The sequence below is a fragment of the Anabrus simplex genome, chromosome 1 (assembly GCF_040414725.1).
Source record: "Anabrus simplex isolate iqAnaSimp1 chromosome 1, ASM4041472v1, whole genome shotgun sequence".
Classification (NCBI taxonomy): Eukaryota; Metazoa; Arthropoda; class Insecta; order Orthoptera; family Tettigoniidae; genus Anabrus; species Anabrus simplex.
The window spans coordinates 701462107-701484107 of record NC_090265.1 but is presented as its reverse complement, the minus strand read 5'-3'; the positions used below and the strand labels follow the sequence as shown (position 1 = coordinate 701484107).

Genomic DNA, 22001 nt, shown 5'->3' with positions numbered 1-22001 from the left:
TGGATGCCTGGATCTTTCCTCATCCTTCATGTTTGTGCGACACCTTTTGAGCTGTTCAGTCCACTGGTAAACACTTTGCTGTGACAGAATATTGTCCCCCGTATTGTGCTGAAAGTCTTCTATGAATTTCCGCTCCTGGTACACCCTCAGACCACAAAAAAAAACAGATTACGGAACGCTGTTCTTGATGCAAACAGAGAGTGGCGTGGCCATCTTTATGTCACTTGGTCGGATAATGCTGGAACCTATCACAGACGTAGACAACGGTGCCATCTAGCGGCTGGTGAGCACACAACACCATACAGCCAACCTAAAGACAATTAGAGCAAAATTGCAGATACTTATTGACTTTCATATATATATCATGTTGTGATTTGTACTAAAAGGCTGATTGGTCTAGCAAAATTTTGTTTTAATTTAATTATGTAATTTAAGTGTAATTTACAGCCAATGGCTGAAATAAATTCTTTATTTAAAGAAATCTCTGTTTTTAGGAGGAGTGCTGATTTTCATCATCCTGCTTATCATCATCATTGTGATTGCTGCCTCCGGCCCCAGTCCACCATCTCACATGGGGTCCCCAGGGTCTGGACGATACGTCGATGCCATCACTAGCTGTGGACCTGTTCAAGGGTATGTCCTAGTCAGTAACTGTCCTAAATCTTTATAAATTATGTGAAGGTATATGAAATGTATTTATTTGCAGTTGTGTGCAAATTAATCCAAACATGGTCATTTCTAAGTCTATTTATAATTAATCATGGCAGGATCATGTTTTCCTGCTAAATACTGATCCCACTTTCAAGCTAATCGCATTGTAGGTGTATGGTGACATTATTTGGCATTATTGGATGTTCTTTATAATGCAGTAATTAGATGAATATCTCTGGGTAAGGTTGTCGTCAGCTATAACTCGACCCGAGTATATATAACTTCTTCCTGCATACATTCAACTCAGTTTATGGATGTGTTTGTGATGACTAAACAGACCAATCTTGGCATAAAACATACACCCACACGAATCACACGGAATGGATGGAGGAGGGCAGGGTTGTAATTGACGGAGTTTTCTTGCTTGTCGCTTGGCCTCTTGATGTCTGCAGCGTTATCTTTCAAACAAGTTGACAGCGGTGGATGTAGTGTTCCACCAAAGTGAACGGTCCATAGCACATTCTTCCCATGTCTGTATATCTATACCAGTTGTCTTCATGATGTTTTTCAGTTGGTCCTTAAAACGCTTAAGAACATCTCCGTGAAGTCTAGTGCCAGAGCAAAGTTCACCATAAAGAATTTGGCGGGGAAGCCGGGTATCACCCATGTGGTTAACATGGCCTAACCATCTCAGTTGATGAGTGATGATTGTTCCCTCATTGCTATGGTATGGTTATTATGAAAGACAGATCAATGTTTGACTTGATCTTTATGTTAAGACATATGATGGGGAAAAAGATGGGAGTTTGGAAAAGATATGTTGATGATATTTATTGATATTGAGAAAGCTTAAGACACAGTTGGTATTAAGGAGAAAACAAGTTAACAGAGCTATGTACAAAAAATGTGTTAATAGTGTGAACACTAGTATAGGAAAAACAAAATGCTTTAAAGTTGAAACTGGTCTCCAGTAGGGAAGTGTTCTATCCCCCATATTATTCATCATAGTCATGGATGAATTTCATAAGAACATTAAAAAGAGATTGGGAAGACAGGCAACAAAAGCCATGTTGTTTGCAAATGATATAGTGATAAGGGGTGAGGATGAAAGGAAGTGCAAAAACCAGTAGATGTATGGAATCAAGAGATAGAAAAATTTGGGATGAAAGTAAGCCCAGAGAAAAGTAAAACAATAGTGATGACAAGGGGAAGGAAGGAAGGAAGGAAGGAAGGAAGGAAGGAAGGAAGGAAGGAAGAGGAAAGATAAAACTGAATGCGAAAATTCTGGAAGTGGTTAAAAGTTTCAAGTACTTGGGAAGTGTGATCGCAGAAGATGGAAACATAAGGTAACCATGGAAAGTGGGAAAAGAATACAACAAGCAAACAGCCTCTACCAAAGTGTAAGTGGTATTTTGTGGAACCAAGACGTCCCAAAAAAATCTAAGAAAGTATTATATTCAACCTATAATAAACCTATCCTAACTTATGTAGCTGGATCGTGGACTACAACAAAACGAGAGAAGAGTAGAATACAGGCAGCGGAGATGAAATTCCTAAGAGGTAACGAGGACAAGACCAGAGAGGATAGAATTAGAAATGAAAAGATAAGGAAAAGGGCATGAATCTTGAAACTTCAAGATAGGATAGAAACAACAAACCTAAAGTGGTATGGGCATATGTTGAGTATGGGGAAAGAGAGAGTGCCAAAGAAAGTTTTCCAGAGAAGTTAATAGGAAAGAGACCACGAGGAAGATCCCGAAAGAGATGGACAGATACAGTGTGGGAGTGCATAGAGAAGAGGAGAGGAAAACCAGATGTACTTAAAAAAGAAGAGTGGTGGAGAGACAGGCAGCGATGGAGGTAATTGATTCACAACCCAACCTGGGAAGGTGGAAACGGGAATTGAAGATGATGATGAAGGTCGTATACGTTTTGAGTATTATGTCATGTTATTGTTCTGCAAATTTGTTATGGATACCACCCCGTGGAAACTTTAAAAAATTGTGACAGTAGCTGAGCATACCTGTATGTCACAAAGAGAAATTACTTCACAATGTGGTGTTGGAGTTGGTTGGTGTTGAAGTGATACCAAAAATATAGATCTTTTTTTTAATCACTGAGGGAAGGAAACTGTGGTTGGAAATGAAAGCTTACACCAGACGAAGACCATTTACTCATTAGGAAGAGTAACATAACCGCAGGCTCTCAGCTGTTTAACATAAAACAAGACTTTAACCCTGGAACTGTACAGCATGTTTCAGGGACCCTAACCGTACATTGGGGCACGGAATACCCCACAAAAGAAACAGGTGTTTTACACATTCACACGTATGAATTATTTTGAAATGTCATGACATCAGTGAAATGGATTATTTTCAACACATGAATATATATTTGAAATTTAGAACAGCTCTGTAATTGCTGGTAATGAAATAAAATCACATTTTAAAAAATCTACCTTTTGATTTATATGGACATTTGTTCAGAGAATAAACACTTCCCCCCATATGGACGTTGCCCGTAAGGACAAAGTATTCTAAGTACATTAATGACTATATAAATGATTTCTCAGTATGGATAATGAACCTTTCAAGGCTTTGAGGACCACATTTTTGGTCAGTGACTCTGATAGTTTGAATCTTGAGCGGAATTCTTCGAAGAACTTAGGAATTGTTCCTCTTGCACCGATCATGAAGCCTATAACCTCGATATTATCGAGTCCATATTCACATTGGTAGAAGGAGATAATTGGTTCGTAAATGCTTTTTTTTTTTTTTTCCCCCTCGTTTACTTCACTGGGCTGGTTAGCGTGCGATTCAGGCTGAACCGTGGGATCAATAATATATCCTGGATATGGTTTTTGCATGCAAATTTTACAGTAACATAAGTGAAGTTCTGGCAATAATTAGAATTTATTAGTTGTTCAAAAGTCAAGGTGGTTTATTTAAAACAACAAAAACAAATAAAGCCAATCTGGGCTTTTACTGTTTTTAAAATATTTTGTGCTCATTGTTGACAAGCTGAAAGAAGTGCAGTGGCATATAAGGAAATATCATGACACTAAGGGTACTCACGTTCCTCTTTCTCCCCTGTTAATACCGAAGGTAGTGATTTATAATCATTTTCTAAGTTGGGTTTGATTTAGTGCCGCTAACCATACAGTTTAGGAACCCTACTTGCCGATACAACATCTTCTGGTTACTGTTACTCTTGCATGGTGGCACTATGGTGAAAGTCAGTGGTGTTACCTTTGCGGGAATAAGTAAAGTATATTTTCTTTTTCTGTAGGATTATGAATCTGTTTGGGCAATACCAGATAAGTACAGGGTGTTTCACTCACATTGGGGCTGGTGCAGTGCAGCGCACTGGGTAGATGGGCGAGCTGAAGGTCAGACGAGCACATGGCAACTCGCTGATCTTGGGGCCAGACTAGCGCCCGTATGAATCACATGTAAATGACAAGCACACATAATAACTCATAATCAAAGTAAAAATAATTTCTCACCTTGTCACAAAGGTGTTTACTATGTTTTACTATCGAAAATTTCCTCAGTGAAACTTAATGACTCGTTAGCCATGTTTGCGGTTTCCGAGTGTTCCTGGAAATATCCAGATTGGCATTCATTGTCCGCCAATTGTTAAAAATGGTACGAAAATGTCATCCCTATATATCTTTCTCTCTCCCTCTCTCTCCTTTTTTTTTTTTTTTGCTTTACGTCGCACCTACACATATATGTCTTATGGCGACAATGGGATAGGAAAGGCCTAGGAAGTGAAAGGAAGCGGCCGTGGCCTTAATTAAGGTACAGCCCCGGCATTTGCCTGGTGTGAAAATGGGAAACCACGGAAAACCATCTTCAGGGCTGCCGACAGTGGGGTTCGAACCCACTATCTCCCGATTACTGTATACTGTTACTCATTTGGAACAAATGTTTCATATTCCCTATGGGTATCAACATCTATATCATACTGTATACTGGTCGCACTTAAGCGACTGCAGCTATCGAGCTCAGTTCCTATATCTCTGACCAGCGATTGTGGTTTCAAAAACTATAGGCCCAATTATCCTGCCTGAACTTAGTGCTGCCAACACTCCCAGTTTCACACTCCAGATGAACTCAAACAAAATATCACGAGAGAAATTGAGGCTGTCTCAAAAGATGAACTAATGCGTAGGAATGAAAATTTCTTTACATGAAGCCAGAAATTTCAACATCATCTGTGAAAAGGTGAGAAATAATTTTACTTCGATTATGCATTATTATATGTTCTTGTTATTTACATGCAATTCATACGGGCGCTCTCCCTGCCCCAAGCTCAGCTAGTTGCCATGTGCTCGTCTAACCTTCAGCTCACCCATCTACTCGTTGCGCTGCGCTGGCCGGCTGGCCTGCTGGCCTGCCCCACTTTGAGTGAAAGACCTTGTAGAATTGTGGCATGAATAATGCATTTTATCATGTAGTTGGTGTTAAATAATGAGCACAGTATTTTTATTAGGTCTAATACAGTTTTATTTGGTCCAATTCGTATGTATAGAATTCAATTAGAATGTATAAGAAGCAGGAAAATTCTGCGAGAACTCCTCCAGAAAGGAAACCAATGTTACCTCTTCTAGAAAGATCAATTCAGTTGAAATGGAGGGATATTTCATTATCAACCTAACTTAACCTAACCTAACAATGTTTTGTCACAGCTTTGGTACGGTTTATTGACTTATCCTTCATGTATTCTTCTTGACTTATGGCATATTTGCTTGTGTATATTATTACAGCAGGGTCTCACTTGAGTCAGAGAAATAATAAGAAATTTCAAGAAGGCAAACACTGAACAATACGGTTATAGTAATGCATATGTCAGTTTGAAGCCCGAAATGTATACCTTTAAATTGAGTGAGAGTGTTTATTTCCTCAGTTCACCTTTAAGCTTGAAAACTGACTTAATTATGAATATCTTGATTGATTATTTACGTGGGTAGGTGAACCTCCATTCTTGATACTTACATTGAGGTTAGTTTGTTGATGGTTACGTCTTGTGATTTCAATATGTAACTAGTCAAGTTGGCAGCAGTGATGAGTCATAAAGAAAAAGGGAATAGGGCAGCGATGTTTGCTTTATAGTGTACAGCCTTACGTGCCGAGTACTATAATTTCAACTCAAGTCTCCTGACAAATAAACTATCTTATTGATATATGGTACAAAGAGTGAGTCATCCTTATTGTCTTGTGCCCATCTCCCTGTCTATAACTTGATTTAACACTTGTTTTTTCCTTTCCAATACTTTTATTATCACGATGGAATCCATTTCTCCTTTTGTGTTTGTCCTGTGTTTCTAATCTTTTACTGCCTGTATTTAGTGTTTCTTCCCTTTTCCTGTATTTACCCATATTTCTTCTTATCCTACACTTTCACATCAAGTCACATGGCACCTCAGTGAGTGTTGATGCCCACCCTCCTGATGAAGCTTGGAAACAGAAGCGAGCTCGTCGGGGGCTGAGAAGAAATGGATGTAGAAGAACTGGGAATGATGAAGAGAGATCCAGTATATTCAAAGAGAGCAGTTTGTGAAGATGTGGACATTGTCTTTGTCTTTTTTGTTTTGTTGCCTTGTTTGTCCTTTTTATGTTGCTCGTTCCTCCCATACTGACTTGCAATTATGTTCATCTTATTATGTGTTCCTTTCCTTGTTCCTATCTCTCAGTGGCAGCGACTGATGGTGGTGGGGGGGACATCGCTCCCCCACTTTGTGAGAAAACATTTTACCAGAGATGCCAACTATTATGGATTTCACCTCACAAGTAAGGTCAAAGGGGATATTATTACGAAAAAGTAACAATATCACAAAAAACAATTTTCTACGGGGGAAAAAAGGAAAGGAGGAAAAATGAATCCTTCCGAGCATTACTGCTCAACCCTCCTCATTTCAATGCTTGTGAGCTGGCAACGATACTTTGATCGTCACTTCCTTTTGCTACCCGTAAACGTTGAAAATTCATTGTGATTGAAAAAGCTCTTCTCCATTATAGAACCTTAGGTAATATTGTATTTGCAGTATTAAGTGAATTTGACAGTAACTCTCCCACAGAAAGGGTTTTCAGTGTTGATATTAAAAATGGGACGGAATTCAGGTGTTCATTGAGCACATCTACAATGGAAAATCTTATGGTTCAGAAGGCGACAATTTGAGGGAAGGATGCTTCAAGAAAATCCACACTGAAAAGCAGCTGCTGGGTGCAAAACAAGCTACAAAGAAGGTTTTATGACAAAACTAACTGGTAATGTGCAAATTTGTTGTGTAATATGAAATGCTTCAGACTAGATTGCTGTCGGAAAGGGGCAAAGAAGATGTCATTATCAAGAAGGTAGGAGATACTTTGGATTTGACGTGAAATTATCCGGCTGGTGGTGGGGATGTAGGTGCATTACATTTTTATTCTATTTAAGCCACTTGAAACCAAGAATTATATGAATTAGTAAAAAAAAAACAAAAAAAACCTAGCCCTTCAGGCAAGCAACTCAATGTTGAAAACATCCTAAGGATATGAGCTATGAATTTCAGGTAAGTAAAATATAATAAAATATGATAATATATTCCTTATTTATTCCTAAAAATTACAATAGTTTTCTTAATCATCGTTATCTGGCAGATTAGATTAGCAGTTTACCTTTCTCTACCACTACGAGCGCTTATGTCAGTCAATGCATTGTTTCACTTAAGCACCACTATGAGTGCTAATGTGAGTCAATGCATAGTTTCACTTAAACTGTTATGAATATGTTCAGTGTGGACATTTTTCAAAAAATCACAAAGCACCTGAGGGTATTGAACCAAAGAACACATTACAGAAAGAATTATGTAAACAAGTAAATTTGGCTAGGATTTGAATCAAAAAGAAAACGAGTAAAGAAAGAAGTGATTTTAGGCCGTTTTTTCGGAACTGCATTTAGGCCGGAAGTGATTTTCGAACTAGATTTTTTTTCGTTTGATAGAGCTATCCAAGACTCACAATTTGAAACCTTTCTGGACCCTTCAGCCCTTCAACTTTTGGCACAATTGAGGACATTTCTTAATTTTATGTTTTTCGTAGTATGGGAACCTTACTTTGTCTTCTAAGAAATATTTTCACGTTAAAAGTAATTTGTACAAATCCAGTCGTCTTATCAGCTAATTTGTTCCTTTATTTTATTTAATTATTAACAAACCTAAGAGATTTCTCTTTTCTGTAAATCCCCCCCCCCCCTCTCCTTCTAATTCCCAATTGTGCCACTACTGCTATCTCTGTATGTATGACTTCATTCTCATGTTATGTTTCGTTTAGGTGGAAAACTAAATATTTAGGTATTGCCATTATGTGACTCAGAGTGCACTCGTAAGGTACTGGGATAGTACACTGTTGTGTCCTGGCATGACTAAACCACTGTTTTTCAATGTATATACCTTTCTCTGCAGGTTGGTTGAAGATGGAGCTTTTGTGTTCCGAGGAATTCCTTATGCGGCACCACCTGTCGATGAACGGCGATCCAGAGACATCCCTTTGAAGTTTTCAGTAATGGATCCCTGCCCTTTAAGATAATCATTGGTAAGTGTCCCTGCTCTCATATGTTACAGAACACTTGATAGAACAGTCATAGCAGAAAAATTATTAACTAGATAGAAGGTCTTAATAATTGGGTAACTCCACCTTTACAATACTGTACAATATTACTGTATTCCTTTTTATTTTATTTTAAAATGGGACATGTTTTGTCTCTTCCACGTGAGACATCTTCAGCCTAAATATAATTGTAATAAGACACATGATATTCTTGGTAACACTAAAGTATTTTTCTACTCTGATGGCGGGCGGCCTACTTGCTGTCAGGGGAAGCGGGGATAATGGGGCCGACCAATCCAGCACGACGTGAGAGGCCGTTATGGGAGAGAGACAGAGGCCACTACTACAACGTTGCCAGGAGCGCCCGCGCGCTTTAAAGTTGTGTTGAAATCCACATAACAATAAAATACAGAGCTTCGTATATTACAGTTCGATTATGGCCCGTGTATGAGTTTTATTATTTTTATTTATTTATGTATTTATTTTTATTATTTTCTTATATCTTCGATGTAGTATGATACGAGTTAGTTAGTAATGCATATAACAAGTGCATGGACAACAGACCGAAAAACAATTCGTTCAAAAGTACAGAGTTAGTAATGCATATAACAAGTGCATTGACAACAGACCGAAAACCAATTTGTTCAAAAGTAGAGTTACACAACACATTTTCTTACTTTATCTTACCTTATTCCAGCTGAAGGATCCGTGTTACAGCACCCCGACACTCGCCATCGTCACCAGAGCTGTCACCGGAAATATCCTCGTCACTCGACTCCTCACTGTGGCTGTCGTCTCGCAGATTTATGATGATATCATCCATGACTGTGTCCAATACCACGTCACTTTTGTAATCGTCCTCTTGAAATTTTTCAGCATGTGACACACAAGCCTTCCACTCCTGTTCGGTTACTTTATCCAGCTCCTCTTCCATTAAAGATTGGACGTCAGTTAGTTTGAACGTTTTGTTCCTTTTCCCTACAGCAGTTTTAACGTTTCCCCAAACCAGCTCTATGGGGTTATATTGACAGTAATAGGGTGGCAGGTGAACAACGGTTTCTGTCAGCAAGTGTATCAATTTCGTACATTTTTGCCTTTGGCTTGAATTGTTTCACAAGAAACAACAGTTCGAGTCTGGTGTGATTGCTGTCATGAGGAATATTCCTAGCACATGACCACGATATAATATCAGCTTTTCGTGTGTTCGTTGTAGGAATTCGTTCTAGCTGTACTGAATGGTAGCTGGCATTGTCCATTACAATCACTGCGTCTTTGATGTTCCTTTCGTCAAGAGCGTCTAAAAACTTCAAAAACCACTCTTTAAAAACCATAGTGTTCATATCAGTGTGGTAGTCATCACTGGTCGATTTCACCTTTGGCCTGAAAACCAATTTACATTCCTGTAGAAAACCAGTGCGACTGGAACCTACGTGACAAACTATAATTCGTCCACCTTTCCCTACAGGAACTTTTAAACCTCCTGTACCCTCTTTATCTTGCCAGATTTTCGTTGGAGCGTAATTCTGATGAATGTAAGTCTCATCTAAATAAAATATATGGGGCGATGGGTCCTTATTCCTCAGGAGATGCATTTTTCTCAAAAACGTTACTCTGGCTGTTACTATATCAGCTCTCTCCATTAAAAATCTTCTCCCGTCATTGCTTTTTCTATACTTGAACCCCATAGACTTTAGTATCCTCCACAATGAAGTAACTCCCCATTTAAATTTTATATCTCTTTCTAAATCACGACGTAATTTGTTCAGTGTCGGGTATTCACCCTTTACGTAATAACTGAGGAGAGTTCTTCTAATTACATCTTTATGGAACCCGTCGATTGCCTTTGTTATACAGTTCCTTTTGATTCGTTTGCGCGGTGATTGAAATGAGATGGAACCAGATGACTGGGTACTGTCTTTACCTTCCTTTACTATACGCTGAACGGTTCGTGTACTAACTTGACAAGCTTCCGACACTCTCTGCTGCACTTTATACACACTCGCTAAAGGGCCATTATTTTCTGCTTCCTTTTGAAAATATTCATGAACATTGCTGATCAGTTTTCTACCCTGGCTCCTTATCTCCTTCCTCTTCGCCATTGTACGATATACGTATAGTACAATTATTATATAAAAAAACAACACAGAGCAACACAAATAGAAACAATAGAAAAAACTAACGTCACATCACATGCCACGAAAACGTTAATCGAAGAATGCAGTAAAAGACGCAGCAAGAATTACTCATAAAACAAACTCGTCAAACAAGCTCTTTGTAATACCCAACGCACACTGTAAGACTACTCGGCTACACAGCAGTTCGTGGAGCGAAGTGAGCGCGGCAAAGTCTCCGGGCGACTGAATAGTTCTCAGCGCCACCGCTAGGCGATCTTTTGTCTGATTGGGCAGTGACATACTGCCCGCACCCCACGTCCCCTGACAGCATGTAGGCCGCCCGCCATCAGAGTAGAAAAATACTATAAAAGGAATTACTTATCCATAAAGTTTTAAGAGTCAAAATGACTAACTCTATCATATGTGGACACAGTTGAAAAAATGTTCATGTTGTTAAAATATTTTATCATAAATCTTAAAAAGTTCCATTGAATTTTGATTTCAAAATTTAAAAAGAAAATCGATGTGAAGATCACAGTGTTCTGAAAGTAAGAATAATATCTTGATTAGGTTGATGTCATCTCAAGTTTATGGATGCTTGAGTGCACATACGAGGGTCAAGTCATAACAACTTTTTTTCTTTCTCGCGCACAGGAGACAACACGGAAAAGCTAAGATATGCATTTGGAAATATATGGCATGTACTTATGCATAGTGCCTGAAGACAAATTCCGACTTTAGGAGATTCTTGAAGGAAAGTGACAGAACACAGGCCATTGGTAAACACTGTTTTATTATGGAATTGACAGCAAATACACAAGATTACGTTCAAATGACAGGTCTCCACTGGTTACAGACCTTCAAAATAATTGCCCAAGGTTTCCACTGTGCGTTGCCAGTGGTGGGGCAGGTGCTGAATACCATTCGCTGCATGCGTATCGCCAACGTGTGACACCTCTCTCCGAAATGCTGTTATGATGTCCTCTTTGTTAGCAAACCGTTGTCCACGTAATGGCTTCTTGACTTTGGGGATTAGATCATAGTCACACACCTAATGCTTCCCGCAACTCTGCATGGCATTGGTGTGCATTTCTGCCGCGGAGAACTGCTGTTTTAATATACGATCATTGCTCCTGCTTGTTGACTTCCATTTTGTGACGCTCTCACTCATAACACTGAACTTGGGGGCATGCTTAGACCCACACTGTTGTTTACATACACCATCTAGGGGCATCATACGCAAGTATGTTTCCAAATGCATATCTTAGATTTTCTGTGATGTCTCCTGATTGCAAGAAAAAAAAAAGTTGCCATGACTTATGACTCGACCTCTGCATATCTGGTTGAACAGGGCTTGTTTTTCCTAGGTGGAATTTCCTGATATACTGGTTGTGTAGCCAGACAAACCATATGGTCCATATATTGAGGTTATGTAAAATATACTAAAAATAAAAATGGTTAGAGTCTTTTGTACAAATTCTAAGGTAAATTAGGTTTTTATGGCGTCTGAGTACTTACTTCTCCACCCTGTTTCTCTCTCTCTCTCTCTTTCTCTCTCTCTCTTGTTGGCCGGCCTGTGTGCAGTCCTGTGTGGAGCTGCTGCTTGCTGTTGATTGTAAGCTAGGAGCAGTTGTGTTCAAGAGTGGAGGTGAGGGGAGTGGTAATAAGAGGAGTTGAGTAGAGGTGAGCGGAAGAATTTGAAGCGTTAGAAATTTTTGTATTCTGGAGAGAAAAAAAAAAAAAGCTTTTGTGATTTCCCCAAAGAAAATGTTATAAGTTTCAGAGATTTCTTTTAGGTTGTTTTTGGGGTTACTTCTTTGGTCGATGTTAATTACAATATTTTCATATATGTTAAGAAGAGCACCTTTATTAATTATATTTAGGATGGAAAGATCCTGTTCAGAGTCGGAGAATGAATGATTATACTGTAGTCAGATATGTGACAACGCACGGCCGAGAATCTACCATATTTTTTTGTGTTAACATGCTCTAAGTAACGAATAGGGAAACTGCGTCCTGTCTGTCCAACATAACTAGCTGGCCAGTGGGTGCATGCCAATTTGTAGACTCCTGAATTTGGGAATTTAGATCTAGTGTTGCTTTCATGATGATTAACAAACAAAGTGGAATTATTATACATGCATAAATGTTTGGTACAGAGTGGATAGATTTTAAATTAAATATACATCTAGAAATGTAATTCAGTTTGATAGTGTCAAGTCATTATTCTTCTTCTTCCACTTCTCCACCTCCTCGGTGTTACAGCCACAAGTTTTTTTTGCTAGGGGCTTTACGTCGCACCGACACAGATAGGTCTTATGGCGACGATGGGATAGGAAAGGCCTAGGAGTTGGAAGGAAGCGGCCATGGCCTTAATTAAGGTACAGCCCCAGCATTTGCCTGGTGTGAAAATGGGAAACCACGGAAAACCATCTTCAGGGCTGCCGATAGTGGGATTCGAACCTACTATCTCCTGGAAGCAAGCTCACAGCCGCGCGCCTCTACGCGCACGGCCAACTCGCCCGGTACAGCCATGAGTGGGTTTTGGCCTCTCTCAGAATCGTGTCCTACTCTTCTCTGCTTTCTCCAATATCCATGGTCAGTTTAGAAAGTGAGCAGGAGAGAAATGTATATTGCTTCTATTAAGATGGTGTTGTGGATACCAATCTGAAAGTGGTAATGTGTTAGGACTGTGATTGTTTAATATTTTTGTAGTTGGGATAGCAAATGTGTTGACAGCATGCCAGTGGAAGAGGGATTATTTGAATTAAAAAATAATCAGAATTTTCCCATCCACTTTGATAGTCAGAGCTTCTACTATATCCCCGTTGGATGGTGGCTGTCATTAGGGCGATCTGGTTCTTGTTCTCAGTGATTCAGAAAAGAGTGGGGGTACTGAGACAATACCATTCTCGTAGATCCCATAGCTAAGATATTCTCCTCCTTCCCCTACTTCTCCTTCCTTCAGTTTTACCTTGTAAGTTAGGCTGTAGGAGTCTATATTTATCACTTTGAATGATATGACAAAAGTACTTTCTTCTTTTTGATGTTTTGCATGACCTCTAACTCTTTCTTCGCGAGTTGGAGTACTTCAGTGCTACGCAGTGCCTCGTCACAAGGATCAAAGCTTTTTTGGGCGTGTTCTCTGTTAGGATCCAAGTCTCGGCACCATAATGTAAGACAGAAAATACTTAACATCGAAGTAAACAGAGACAGATATTATCTTAATGTCCCTATTACAGAGAAGTTTGCTCATTCTGTCGAATGCAGTACTTGGCTGTTAATCCGGGACCTAATTTCAACAGCATTGTTCCAGCTGTGATCAAGTACGCTGCCGAGATACTTAAAGCATTGGGTTTGCTCCAGTGATGTGCCAGCTATTGTCAAGTTAAGAAGTTGAATGACATTTGCTTATGACCATTATTTTGGTCTTTTTTGTATTTAAACACAGGCCTGCTGCAGCATTATACTATTGGCTTTACGTCGCACCGACACAGGTAGGTCTTATGGCGACGATGGGACAGGAAAGGGCTAGGGCTGGGAAGGAAGCAGCCGTGGCCTTAATTAAGGTACATCTTCAGCATTTGCCTGGTGTGAAAATGGGAAACCACCGAAAACCATCTTCAGGGCTGCCGACAGTGGGGTTCGAACCTACTATCTCCCAAATACTGGATACTGGCCGCACTTAAGCGACTGCAGCTATCGAGCTCGGTGCAGCACACAATTTAGTAATATTGAAGAGGGGTGGAGATAGAACACAACCTTGCCTCACACCTTGCTTAATTTCAATAGCACAGGTGTTTGTGCTGTCAGCCTTAACCGATGTGGTCTGATTCCCATAAAAGTTTAGTAATGTTTGCAGATCTTCAGCACTTGTTGCAGGCAGAACAGTATCATCATTGTGATCCCATTCACAATGATGCCCTTCTGTTTTCCTTCAAGTGCTTTAGAAAATATCCTTTCAGAGAAATATTGAAGAGGGGTGCAGATAGAACACAACCTTGCCTCACTCCTTGCTTTATTTCAATAGCACAGGTGTTTGTGCTGTCAACCTTAACCGATGTGGTCTGATTCCCATACAAGTTCAATCAATCAATCAATCAATCAATGTTGGTAATAATTCAGATATCTCTACCACCCATGCCAGTATCATGTAGGATATGCAGCAAGTTTTATGTTTCACGTGGTTGCAAGCTTTTTCAAAACAAGCATATACATCCACAGACATATCTATGCATCATAGCCAACGCTGCATGGTACAATTGAAGCGTGCAGCCGAATGAGGGTCTATACTACATTTTTACCCAGGTTGAGTATTTGGCGGAGTAAAGGTCTATGGGCTCTCCGACACAATTTTCACAAGTTATGTTAGAGAATTAGCTTGTGCGTAGTAAAGTGTCTACATGCGCACATGGCTGCCACCAGGCATACTGAAGCTCTCCAGCCTTTTCAAGCTCACAACTGAGAATAAGCCAGGTGTAACAAAACAGACCTTTACTTCACTAAATACTTAACATGGGTAAAAATGTAACATAGACCCTTATTCAGCTGCACGCTTCAATTGTACAATGCATCCTTGGCTATGATGCATAGATTTGTCTGTGGATGTATATGCTTGTTTTATCTGATAATTATCAGTGGTTCCTTTAGTGTTCCCCATGTGTGAATTACAATACCTCATGTAATCCATGCAGGAAATACCTTTCAGGGAAGTTTCGTTAGACGATGTTTTAGGTTCTTCTTCTACTTCTGCTTTGCTGCAATTCTCATGTATATGTTAGGTTAGCATTAAATAGTCAGTAGTCGATCTAACCAAATTGTTCTCCTTACAGGCACAGCGGCACATGCCGAAGCATCACCGGGGTTGTACAGACGTTACGAGGACCTGATGGCAGTGGGAGAGGAGGCTGTTGCCAATCACATCAGGAGCAGTGTGTTGGGCAAAAATCTCACCATTGCAGAAGAAGCTATACGGCGTTATGGCACCACCTGGCCTGGGCTAGCATCTATGATATCAGACATACGAACAGTGGGCCCACTTCTCAGCATGTCCCGTCAGTTGCAGAACACCGAAAGCACTTTCTACGTGGCTACGGAACCACAAGGAACGCAGCGCATTGCAGATGTCCACGTCGATGCCGAAGTCTTCATGAGGCGCTACAAACATATGTCTACTGAAGAACGACGCTTCAATTCAGCCATGGAAAAATTATGTTATCGCTTTGTTTATTTCGAAGAAATTCGTAAGGATGTTGAGCCCAATACGGTCCTTCTCATCGGTCAGGACACAAACCCAAGCATCAAATATCCTAATTGTGACCTGTGGTTCATGTATGATATTGTACCCAGGTACGCACGAGTAGACTGAACTGATAAGGTGATCGCAAGGCGGAGCAGCACAGTCCGGTTATATGGCTGTCCCTCTACACTTGGCAACTGTTAGCTCCTGACCAGGGTTTCTTACCTGAATGAAGGAGTTAGTTCTGTGGTAGGAAATTTACCTAGGACTTCATTAAGCAGCACTGGGCACCCCAAATTTACAGAGTGGCTACCCGTTCTGTGAAACTATAGAATATGCCATTCATACGAACTAGTTTTTAAACAAAAAATATAGCTTCCGATTGAGATAGCTAAATAAAATTCAGGAAACTCAATCGTAAAAAATTTAGCAGTGTTTAGCCCCAGTGCGGCATGGGCTCATCAGTTGGATACCACACTTTCCCAAGACACTGGCTGGCTAGCACACCAGTAGTGACACCACTGCAAGCTATACATGTGATAAGCAGAAAGCAGTGCTGACGTACTAGGGGAGAATTGCATCTCCACTTGCTGTATATGCCTTCCCAGGCTAGCATGACCAAAAGTATGGCTTCCGATTGAGATGACTAAATAAAATTCAGGTCATGCTAGCCCGGGAGGGCATATATAGCAAGTGGAGATACAATTCTCCCCTAGTACGTCGGCACTGCATTTTGCTTATCACATGTATAGCTTGCAGTGGTGTCGCTACCGGCATGCTAGCCGGCCAGTGTCTTGGGAAGGTGCGGTATCCAACTGATGAGCACATACCGCACTGGGGTGAAACACTGGTAATTTTTGACGATTGAGTTTCCTGAATTTAACTTACTGTTTTTAGAGTTTGTCAATAGATGGGACCGCGAATTTCAGAGTTCTAAGATGGGAGAGTTTATATTGTAACCCCTGCTCTGCGACTGGGTACATTAACCATTTCCATTAGGACAGTCGATGCACACAACTTTCCCATCCAGTTCTTTAGAGGTCATAGTTTATTTGTTTTAAAAAATGCTCAGGGTGGTTTATGCATGTGTCTTACCGAGAAGAGGAATATACATCTGAAGGTAGGAAGCTGGGAAAGAGGATAGGAAATTACATGATCATAAGTGAATGCAGGCAGGAGCAATGGGAAAGAGAGATAAGAATATTATTATTATTATTATGATTATTATTATTATTATTATTATTATTATTATTATTATTGGTGGGTGCAAGAAGTGCCATACCCAGCATGATGGTTGATTTATGGAAGAGTTTTGCCCTCAAGGAAAACTACCTAGCCACGATTACCAAGACGGCTGTGCATGAGTCTGTGCTTCTTTTAATGAGCCATTTATATTCCAAAGCATAAAATTTTTACATTACTGTGTCTTATGGCAAACCCATTGAGGGTCAGTTTCCTAACTAAAGGACTATATATTTTTACAGAGGTGCCAACTACTACAAATTGTCCTTAATTATTACGTATTTCACTTTCCGATTATGGCTTTACGTTCAAAGGGGAAATTATTATGGAAAAGCTGACGTTATCATGGAAAACTTTTTCTACAGAGAAAAAGAAAATAAGGAAAGATATTCAATCCTTTCGAGCATTTCTGCTAAACCCTCCTCATTTCAATGCTTTTGGTTGGTAACAATAATCATACGATTGTCACTTACTTTTACTACCCATAAGTGTTGTGAAAATCATCATGATGATAGAAAGAATGAGAAAGATTTGAGGCCTGCATTAAGCATATCTATACTGAAGTCGGTTATGGTTCTGAAGACGAAAATGTCATCATAGTGGGAAGTATGCTTCAAGAAAATGTACACTGAAAAGCAGGTGCTGGGTACGAAACAAGCCACAAGGAATGTTTAATCACCGAACTAACAGGTAGTATGCAAATGTTATTGTGTAATATGATATACATAAGAATAGATTGCTGTCTGGAGGGGAAAAGAAGGTGTCATTGTTGAGAAGGGAGGAGCATGCTTTGGACTTGACTGAGAAATTTTTTGGGGGCAGAGTTTGGAGAGTGATTGCTGATAATCCACTTTAGAAGTTGGCACCTCTGTATGTATACATGACGTGCAACAAACAAGCACCAAAATTCATGGAGACAAAAAATGCCAAATTGAACAAGTATCACAATTTAAGTGTTTTGATGAAACAATTCAGGAAAATAAACTCATTAAATGCCAAAAGACATAAACTGCACACCAACTAATCCAAAATACTGTATCTACAACAAAAAATGTATCTCCAAGCACACAAAACTAAGTCATTACAATACAGTCATTAAACAAGAACATCTTTATGGATCAGAAATGCTAATTTTGAACAGGAAAGCAGACATTGAAAACCTTGAGAAAAAGGAATGCAAAATCATAATACAACTTCTAGGCTAAAAACTTGCTGATGGACAATACCGACTCAGAGGCTGACAGGAAATCAAACAATACACAAATATTCACAGTGACAGAAAATGTGATTCTATGGACACATTAAAAGAATGCATGCAGACAGACTTACAAAACAAATAGTCGGATTCTACGAAAACAGGAGTAGAGCCGAAATAGACACAATGACATTGATTGGCAAAATCAAAACCTATCTGAAACATGCAGGAATTATACCAGCAGATGTCCAAAACTGGGTAATCATCAGATTCAAAATTTACAAACGGCAAGTTGACCAAGAGGAAAGACTACAGAAGAAGACCGGAACAACCTGCTTTGAAGACAGATAAGAAGCCCACAGTAAAAGAATGAAAGAAATATGGGCCCAAAGGAAGGCAAATGCAAACCTCTAAGTACTTTGTGTTTTATCCTCTGATTGTGGAAGAATAGAGTATGCACTTCCTCTGATCGTGGAAGAATACTGTTAGATACTCTTTGATTCTCTAACATTGCCCAGCTTCTAAATATATTCAGCAGATGGCAGAATGTTCCTAGTAACTTACAAGCTGCTAAGAGAAAATAGTTGACATACGCTTAGACAGGAAGGTATCGAGTTGACTAGTCTTCTGTATGACCAAGGGACAAAATCTTGAAAAACTGGGTGTCTACTTACTCGAACCAGTATTCAGTCATGGCCAATTTTATCTTGTATCTTGGGGAAGATCGTTCGAAAATGTTGAGATCCAGATACACCTAAATGGTCAAAGCACAGTGAATATTGTTTGGAAAAAAAAAAGTGTTCTAAAACTCTACTATGAATGAATAAACATGTATTAAAAAAAGCAGGTCAAACAATATGACTACGACGGGCATATTAAGATGAGTTATCTGACCTATTTATAACAAACCGTTGTCCGCCTTGGTAGCGTAATGGTTAGCACTATTAGCTGCCGTCCTCGGGGGTCCGGGTTCGATTCCCGGTACTGCTAGAAATTTAAGAATGGCAGGAGGGCTGGTATTTGGTGAAAATGGTACGTGCAGCTCACCTCCAATGGGGGTGTGCCTAAAAAGAGCTGCACCACCTCGGGACGAGGACACGAGTTCACATAACAAACCATGAGTTTTATATTAAAATATTTAATATGTGTTCAGTTCTACGCACCATTACAAGGGAAACGATACCAAACAATATATAATTTACTGAAGTTGCCTCTCAATGTATAACTCAACTCAAAATGTGTAATTCGTAGTTCAACAAACAGCAAGTATATCACTTGACAATTATGAACTTGTATCAGAGATGACAGGTTTGAAAGAAGAAAGCATATCACAGTTGGTGGAGCCTGGACAAACATGGGTGAAATCATTTTTGCTTACCGCAGATGTAAAGGATCAAAGTTCCTTCTACTCGTGATATTTCCACACTGAATTCCCCTTGTGTTAGGTCTCTTTGCTCTAGCACCTGTGATAAATCAAAAGTCGGTGGTGGTAAACAGAGGGAACTTGTCGTAGAAAATGGGAATTCAGCCTCTCCAGAGAAAAGTTACTGTTGTGAGCAGGAAAAAATTCTAAACTACAGTAGAAAGGAAGCTACTACAAATGACATCATCGTCATCTAATGAATAGGTAAATGTCACAAATGAAAGACTAAGTATTAAACAAAAGGTAATAGCTGCTCAGCTGGAATTACCATGTTTTCTGATGGGCGTTTAAATCCCAATAAACGCTGGAGCATAAACATGTGAAGATATGAATGTACAGTAATTTGTTTCGTACGTCATTTCTAAATTATCAATGCATATACAGTGAAATCTCGTTAAGACATTTCTGCAGGGGACAAGGAAAATGAACGTGTTAAGCGAGAAAACGTACTACTGAATTCACAAATAAAAGTTATCCAACTGGGATGTAGAAACACTAGATACTAGATTTTACGTTGTATATCCACGAGTACAGTGAAACTCTATAAGAAGAGAGTATTAAAAGAGGTGAAAAAGCACAAGAGAACAAATATGAGAACTTATTCCTCCGATGGTGTTTATAACATAACAATAGCACACTGAAAATTATTAAAAACATCAAACAACAAATATGAAAACATTTGAACGGGGCCCATAAAAAATATCAGATTATTGCAGATCACACTCTTTCTAAAAAAAAAAAAAAAAAAAAAGTGTTAGAGGAAGCCTTTTATTTCGGACCAGTGGGTTATTACACATTATTTTTCTGGTCACACACGTAGGCAACGAATTGGAGGCTATACACAGCCATGTGCAACTGCAACAGAATGACTTTGGCTGCCATTTCAAATAGAACTAAACTTCGACCAACCAAGATGGTTTTGAATGCTTGATGATGACCAGGCAGGCATCAATTTTTGGTAATGAGACAAAGTCTCTCATAGTGCACTGGAATTTTTGGTAATGAGACAAAGTCTCTCATAGTGCATTGGCACTGCCGGTGGCTCCAAGTAGCCTACACAGTGGCCTCCATGGTATGCACTAGCCATGCATCTTGGTTGGTGTGCTATTTACCAACTGATGAGCCCAACTTAGCATACTGAGGCAAAATGCTGGCACTAGGAATGAGTTAGCTGGAAAATTTATAATGTCCAATAATGGACCATTTATATTGGTATTCGAATGGTCGAGTCGAAACTGGAAAGTGCGAGTTTCAACATTCCGTCAACTCTGTGTGCTTAAAGATGTAGATGCCAGTCGACTTGCCAACAATAATTTTGTCTTCAGTAGTAAGGAATTTCACGACTTTTTCTGTATCCAAGACAAATATGCACCACGCTGGTCAACTTCACACGATTATGTTCCAGATGTAGGCTGTCACAAGATAAATATGAACCATGCTGGTCAACTTTACACGATTATGTTCCAGATGTAGGCTATTGCGCGACAAATATTTGCTATTATACTGGTATTATAAATTTACTCATTTGAGACAAATATTTCAGTTTCCCTATGGGAATCAACATCTATATCAAATATTTGCTACCCATCATTGTTCAACTAAGCACGAAATACATTTCTAACTTCTGAATGTAATGCGAAATACAAGCATAAACTGGCTCATTGTGTTATCCTGCAGTTTCACTGCTAACAAGCAAGCAAAACTGAGCATTTATGAGGCTAATGGCTTGCTCCCTGAAGGTGTAATTTATCCTGTGGTGTTCAAGAATTCAAGGCCTTTTCCAGTTATCATGCAAATGCGGCAATGGTTCTACCCGAGTTGGAAATCACGTTCCTTCCACAAGCGATGACAAATCACATTTTCAGGGCTAGAAATGTGATCGTACTAAGTGGTAATAGCGAAAATTCATGACGTGATAAGTGAGGTATTTTTATATAGATTTAATACGGTGAGAATTGGGACATTGAATTTATGGCGTGCTAAGCAGGAAAACGTGTTAATGAGGAACGCACTAATGAGGTTTCACTGTATATTTTTACTCATCCTAATTTTGAATCTAAATGTAAATATTGCCCAATTTTCTCAAACCATATCAGTGTCACTAATGGGCACACACAAAAGTCTCCTAGGAAGTAATCGTTAATTTCATTAAAAAAAAAAGAAATCCATATAAATTAGAACACCTAAAAACATCGCAATTTTGGACGGTGGGTGGACTATACATTTTTTGGTAGTATTTCTGAAACACTGCTGTATCCACAAAGTTGATACATATCAGGATTATCATCTTTTTAACTCCAGTTTCTAATCACTATGGTTCTTTTGTGTCACCGGCTGTGCGCATTTGAAAGAACCTGGCATGGCACTTTCACCCTTACTTTCTTCAATATTCTGGTCACTTCAGTAACTTTCACTGTTGCTATCACTGTCCTCAAATTCGGATTCATTTTTCAAAATGTCCTGATTGCCATAATCACCATCTAAAACAATGTCTACATTCGCTTTCAATCTCTCATCGACATTACCGCAAAACTGGTTCTACTGC

At 39.4% G+C, this 22001-nt stretch overlaps 1 protein-coding gene across 1 annotated transcript; it reads left to right on the top strand.

Moving 5' to 3' along the window:
• Window positions 1–8174: 8174 nt before the first annotated feature.
• Window positions 8175–16035, top strand: LOC137496959 (neurotactin-like). The gene is made up of 2 exons (XM_068225149.1): window positions 8175–8228; window positions 15190–16035. The coding sequence occupies exon 2, from the start codon at window positions 15246–15248 to the stop codon at window positions 15723–15725; it is 480 nt and encodes a 159-aa protein (XP_068081250.1). The 5' UTR covers window positions 8175–8228; window positions 15190–15245; the 3' UTR covers window positions 15726–16035.
• The last annotated feature ends 5966 nt before the right edge of the window (window positions 16036–22001 follow it).

What these genes read in the sequence shown, in the direction of transcription:
- LOC137496959 (XM_068225149.1), top strand. Translation starts at nt 15,246, where the DNA reads ATGGCAGTGGGAGAGGAGGCTGTTGCCAATCACATCAGGAGCAGTGTG.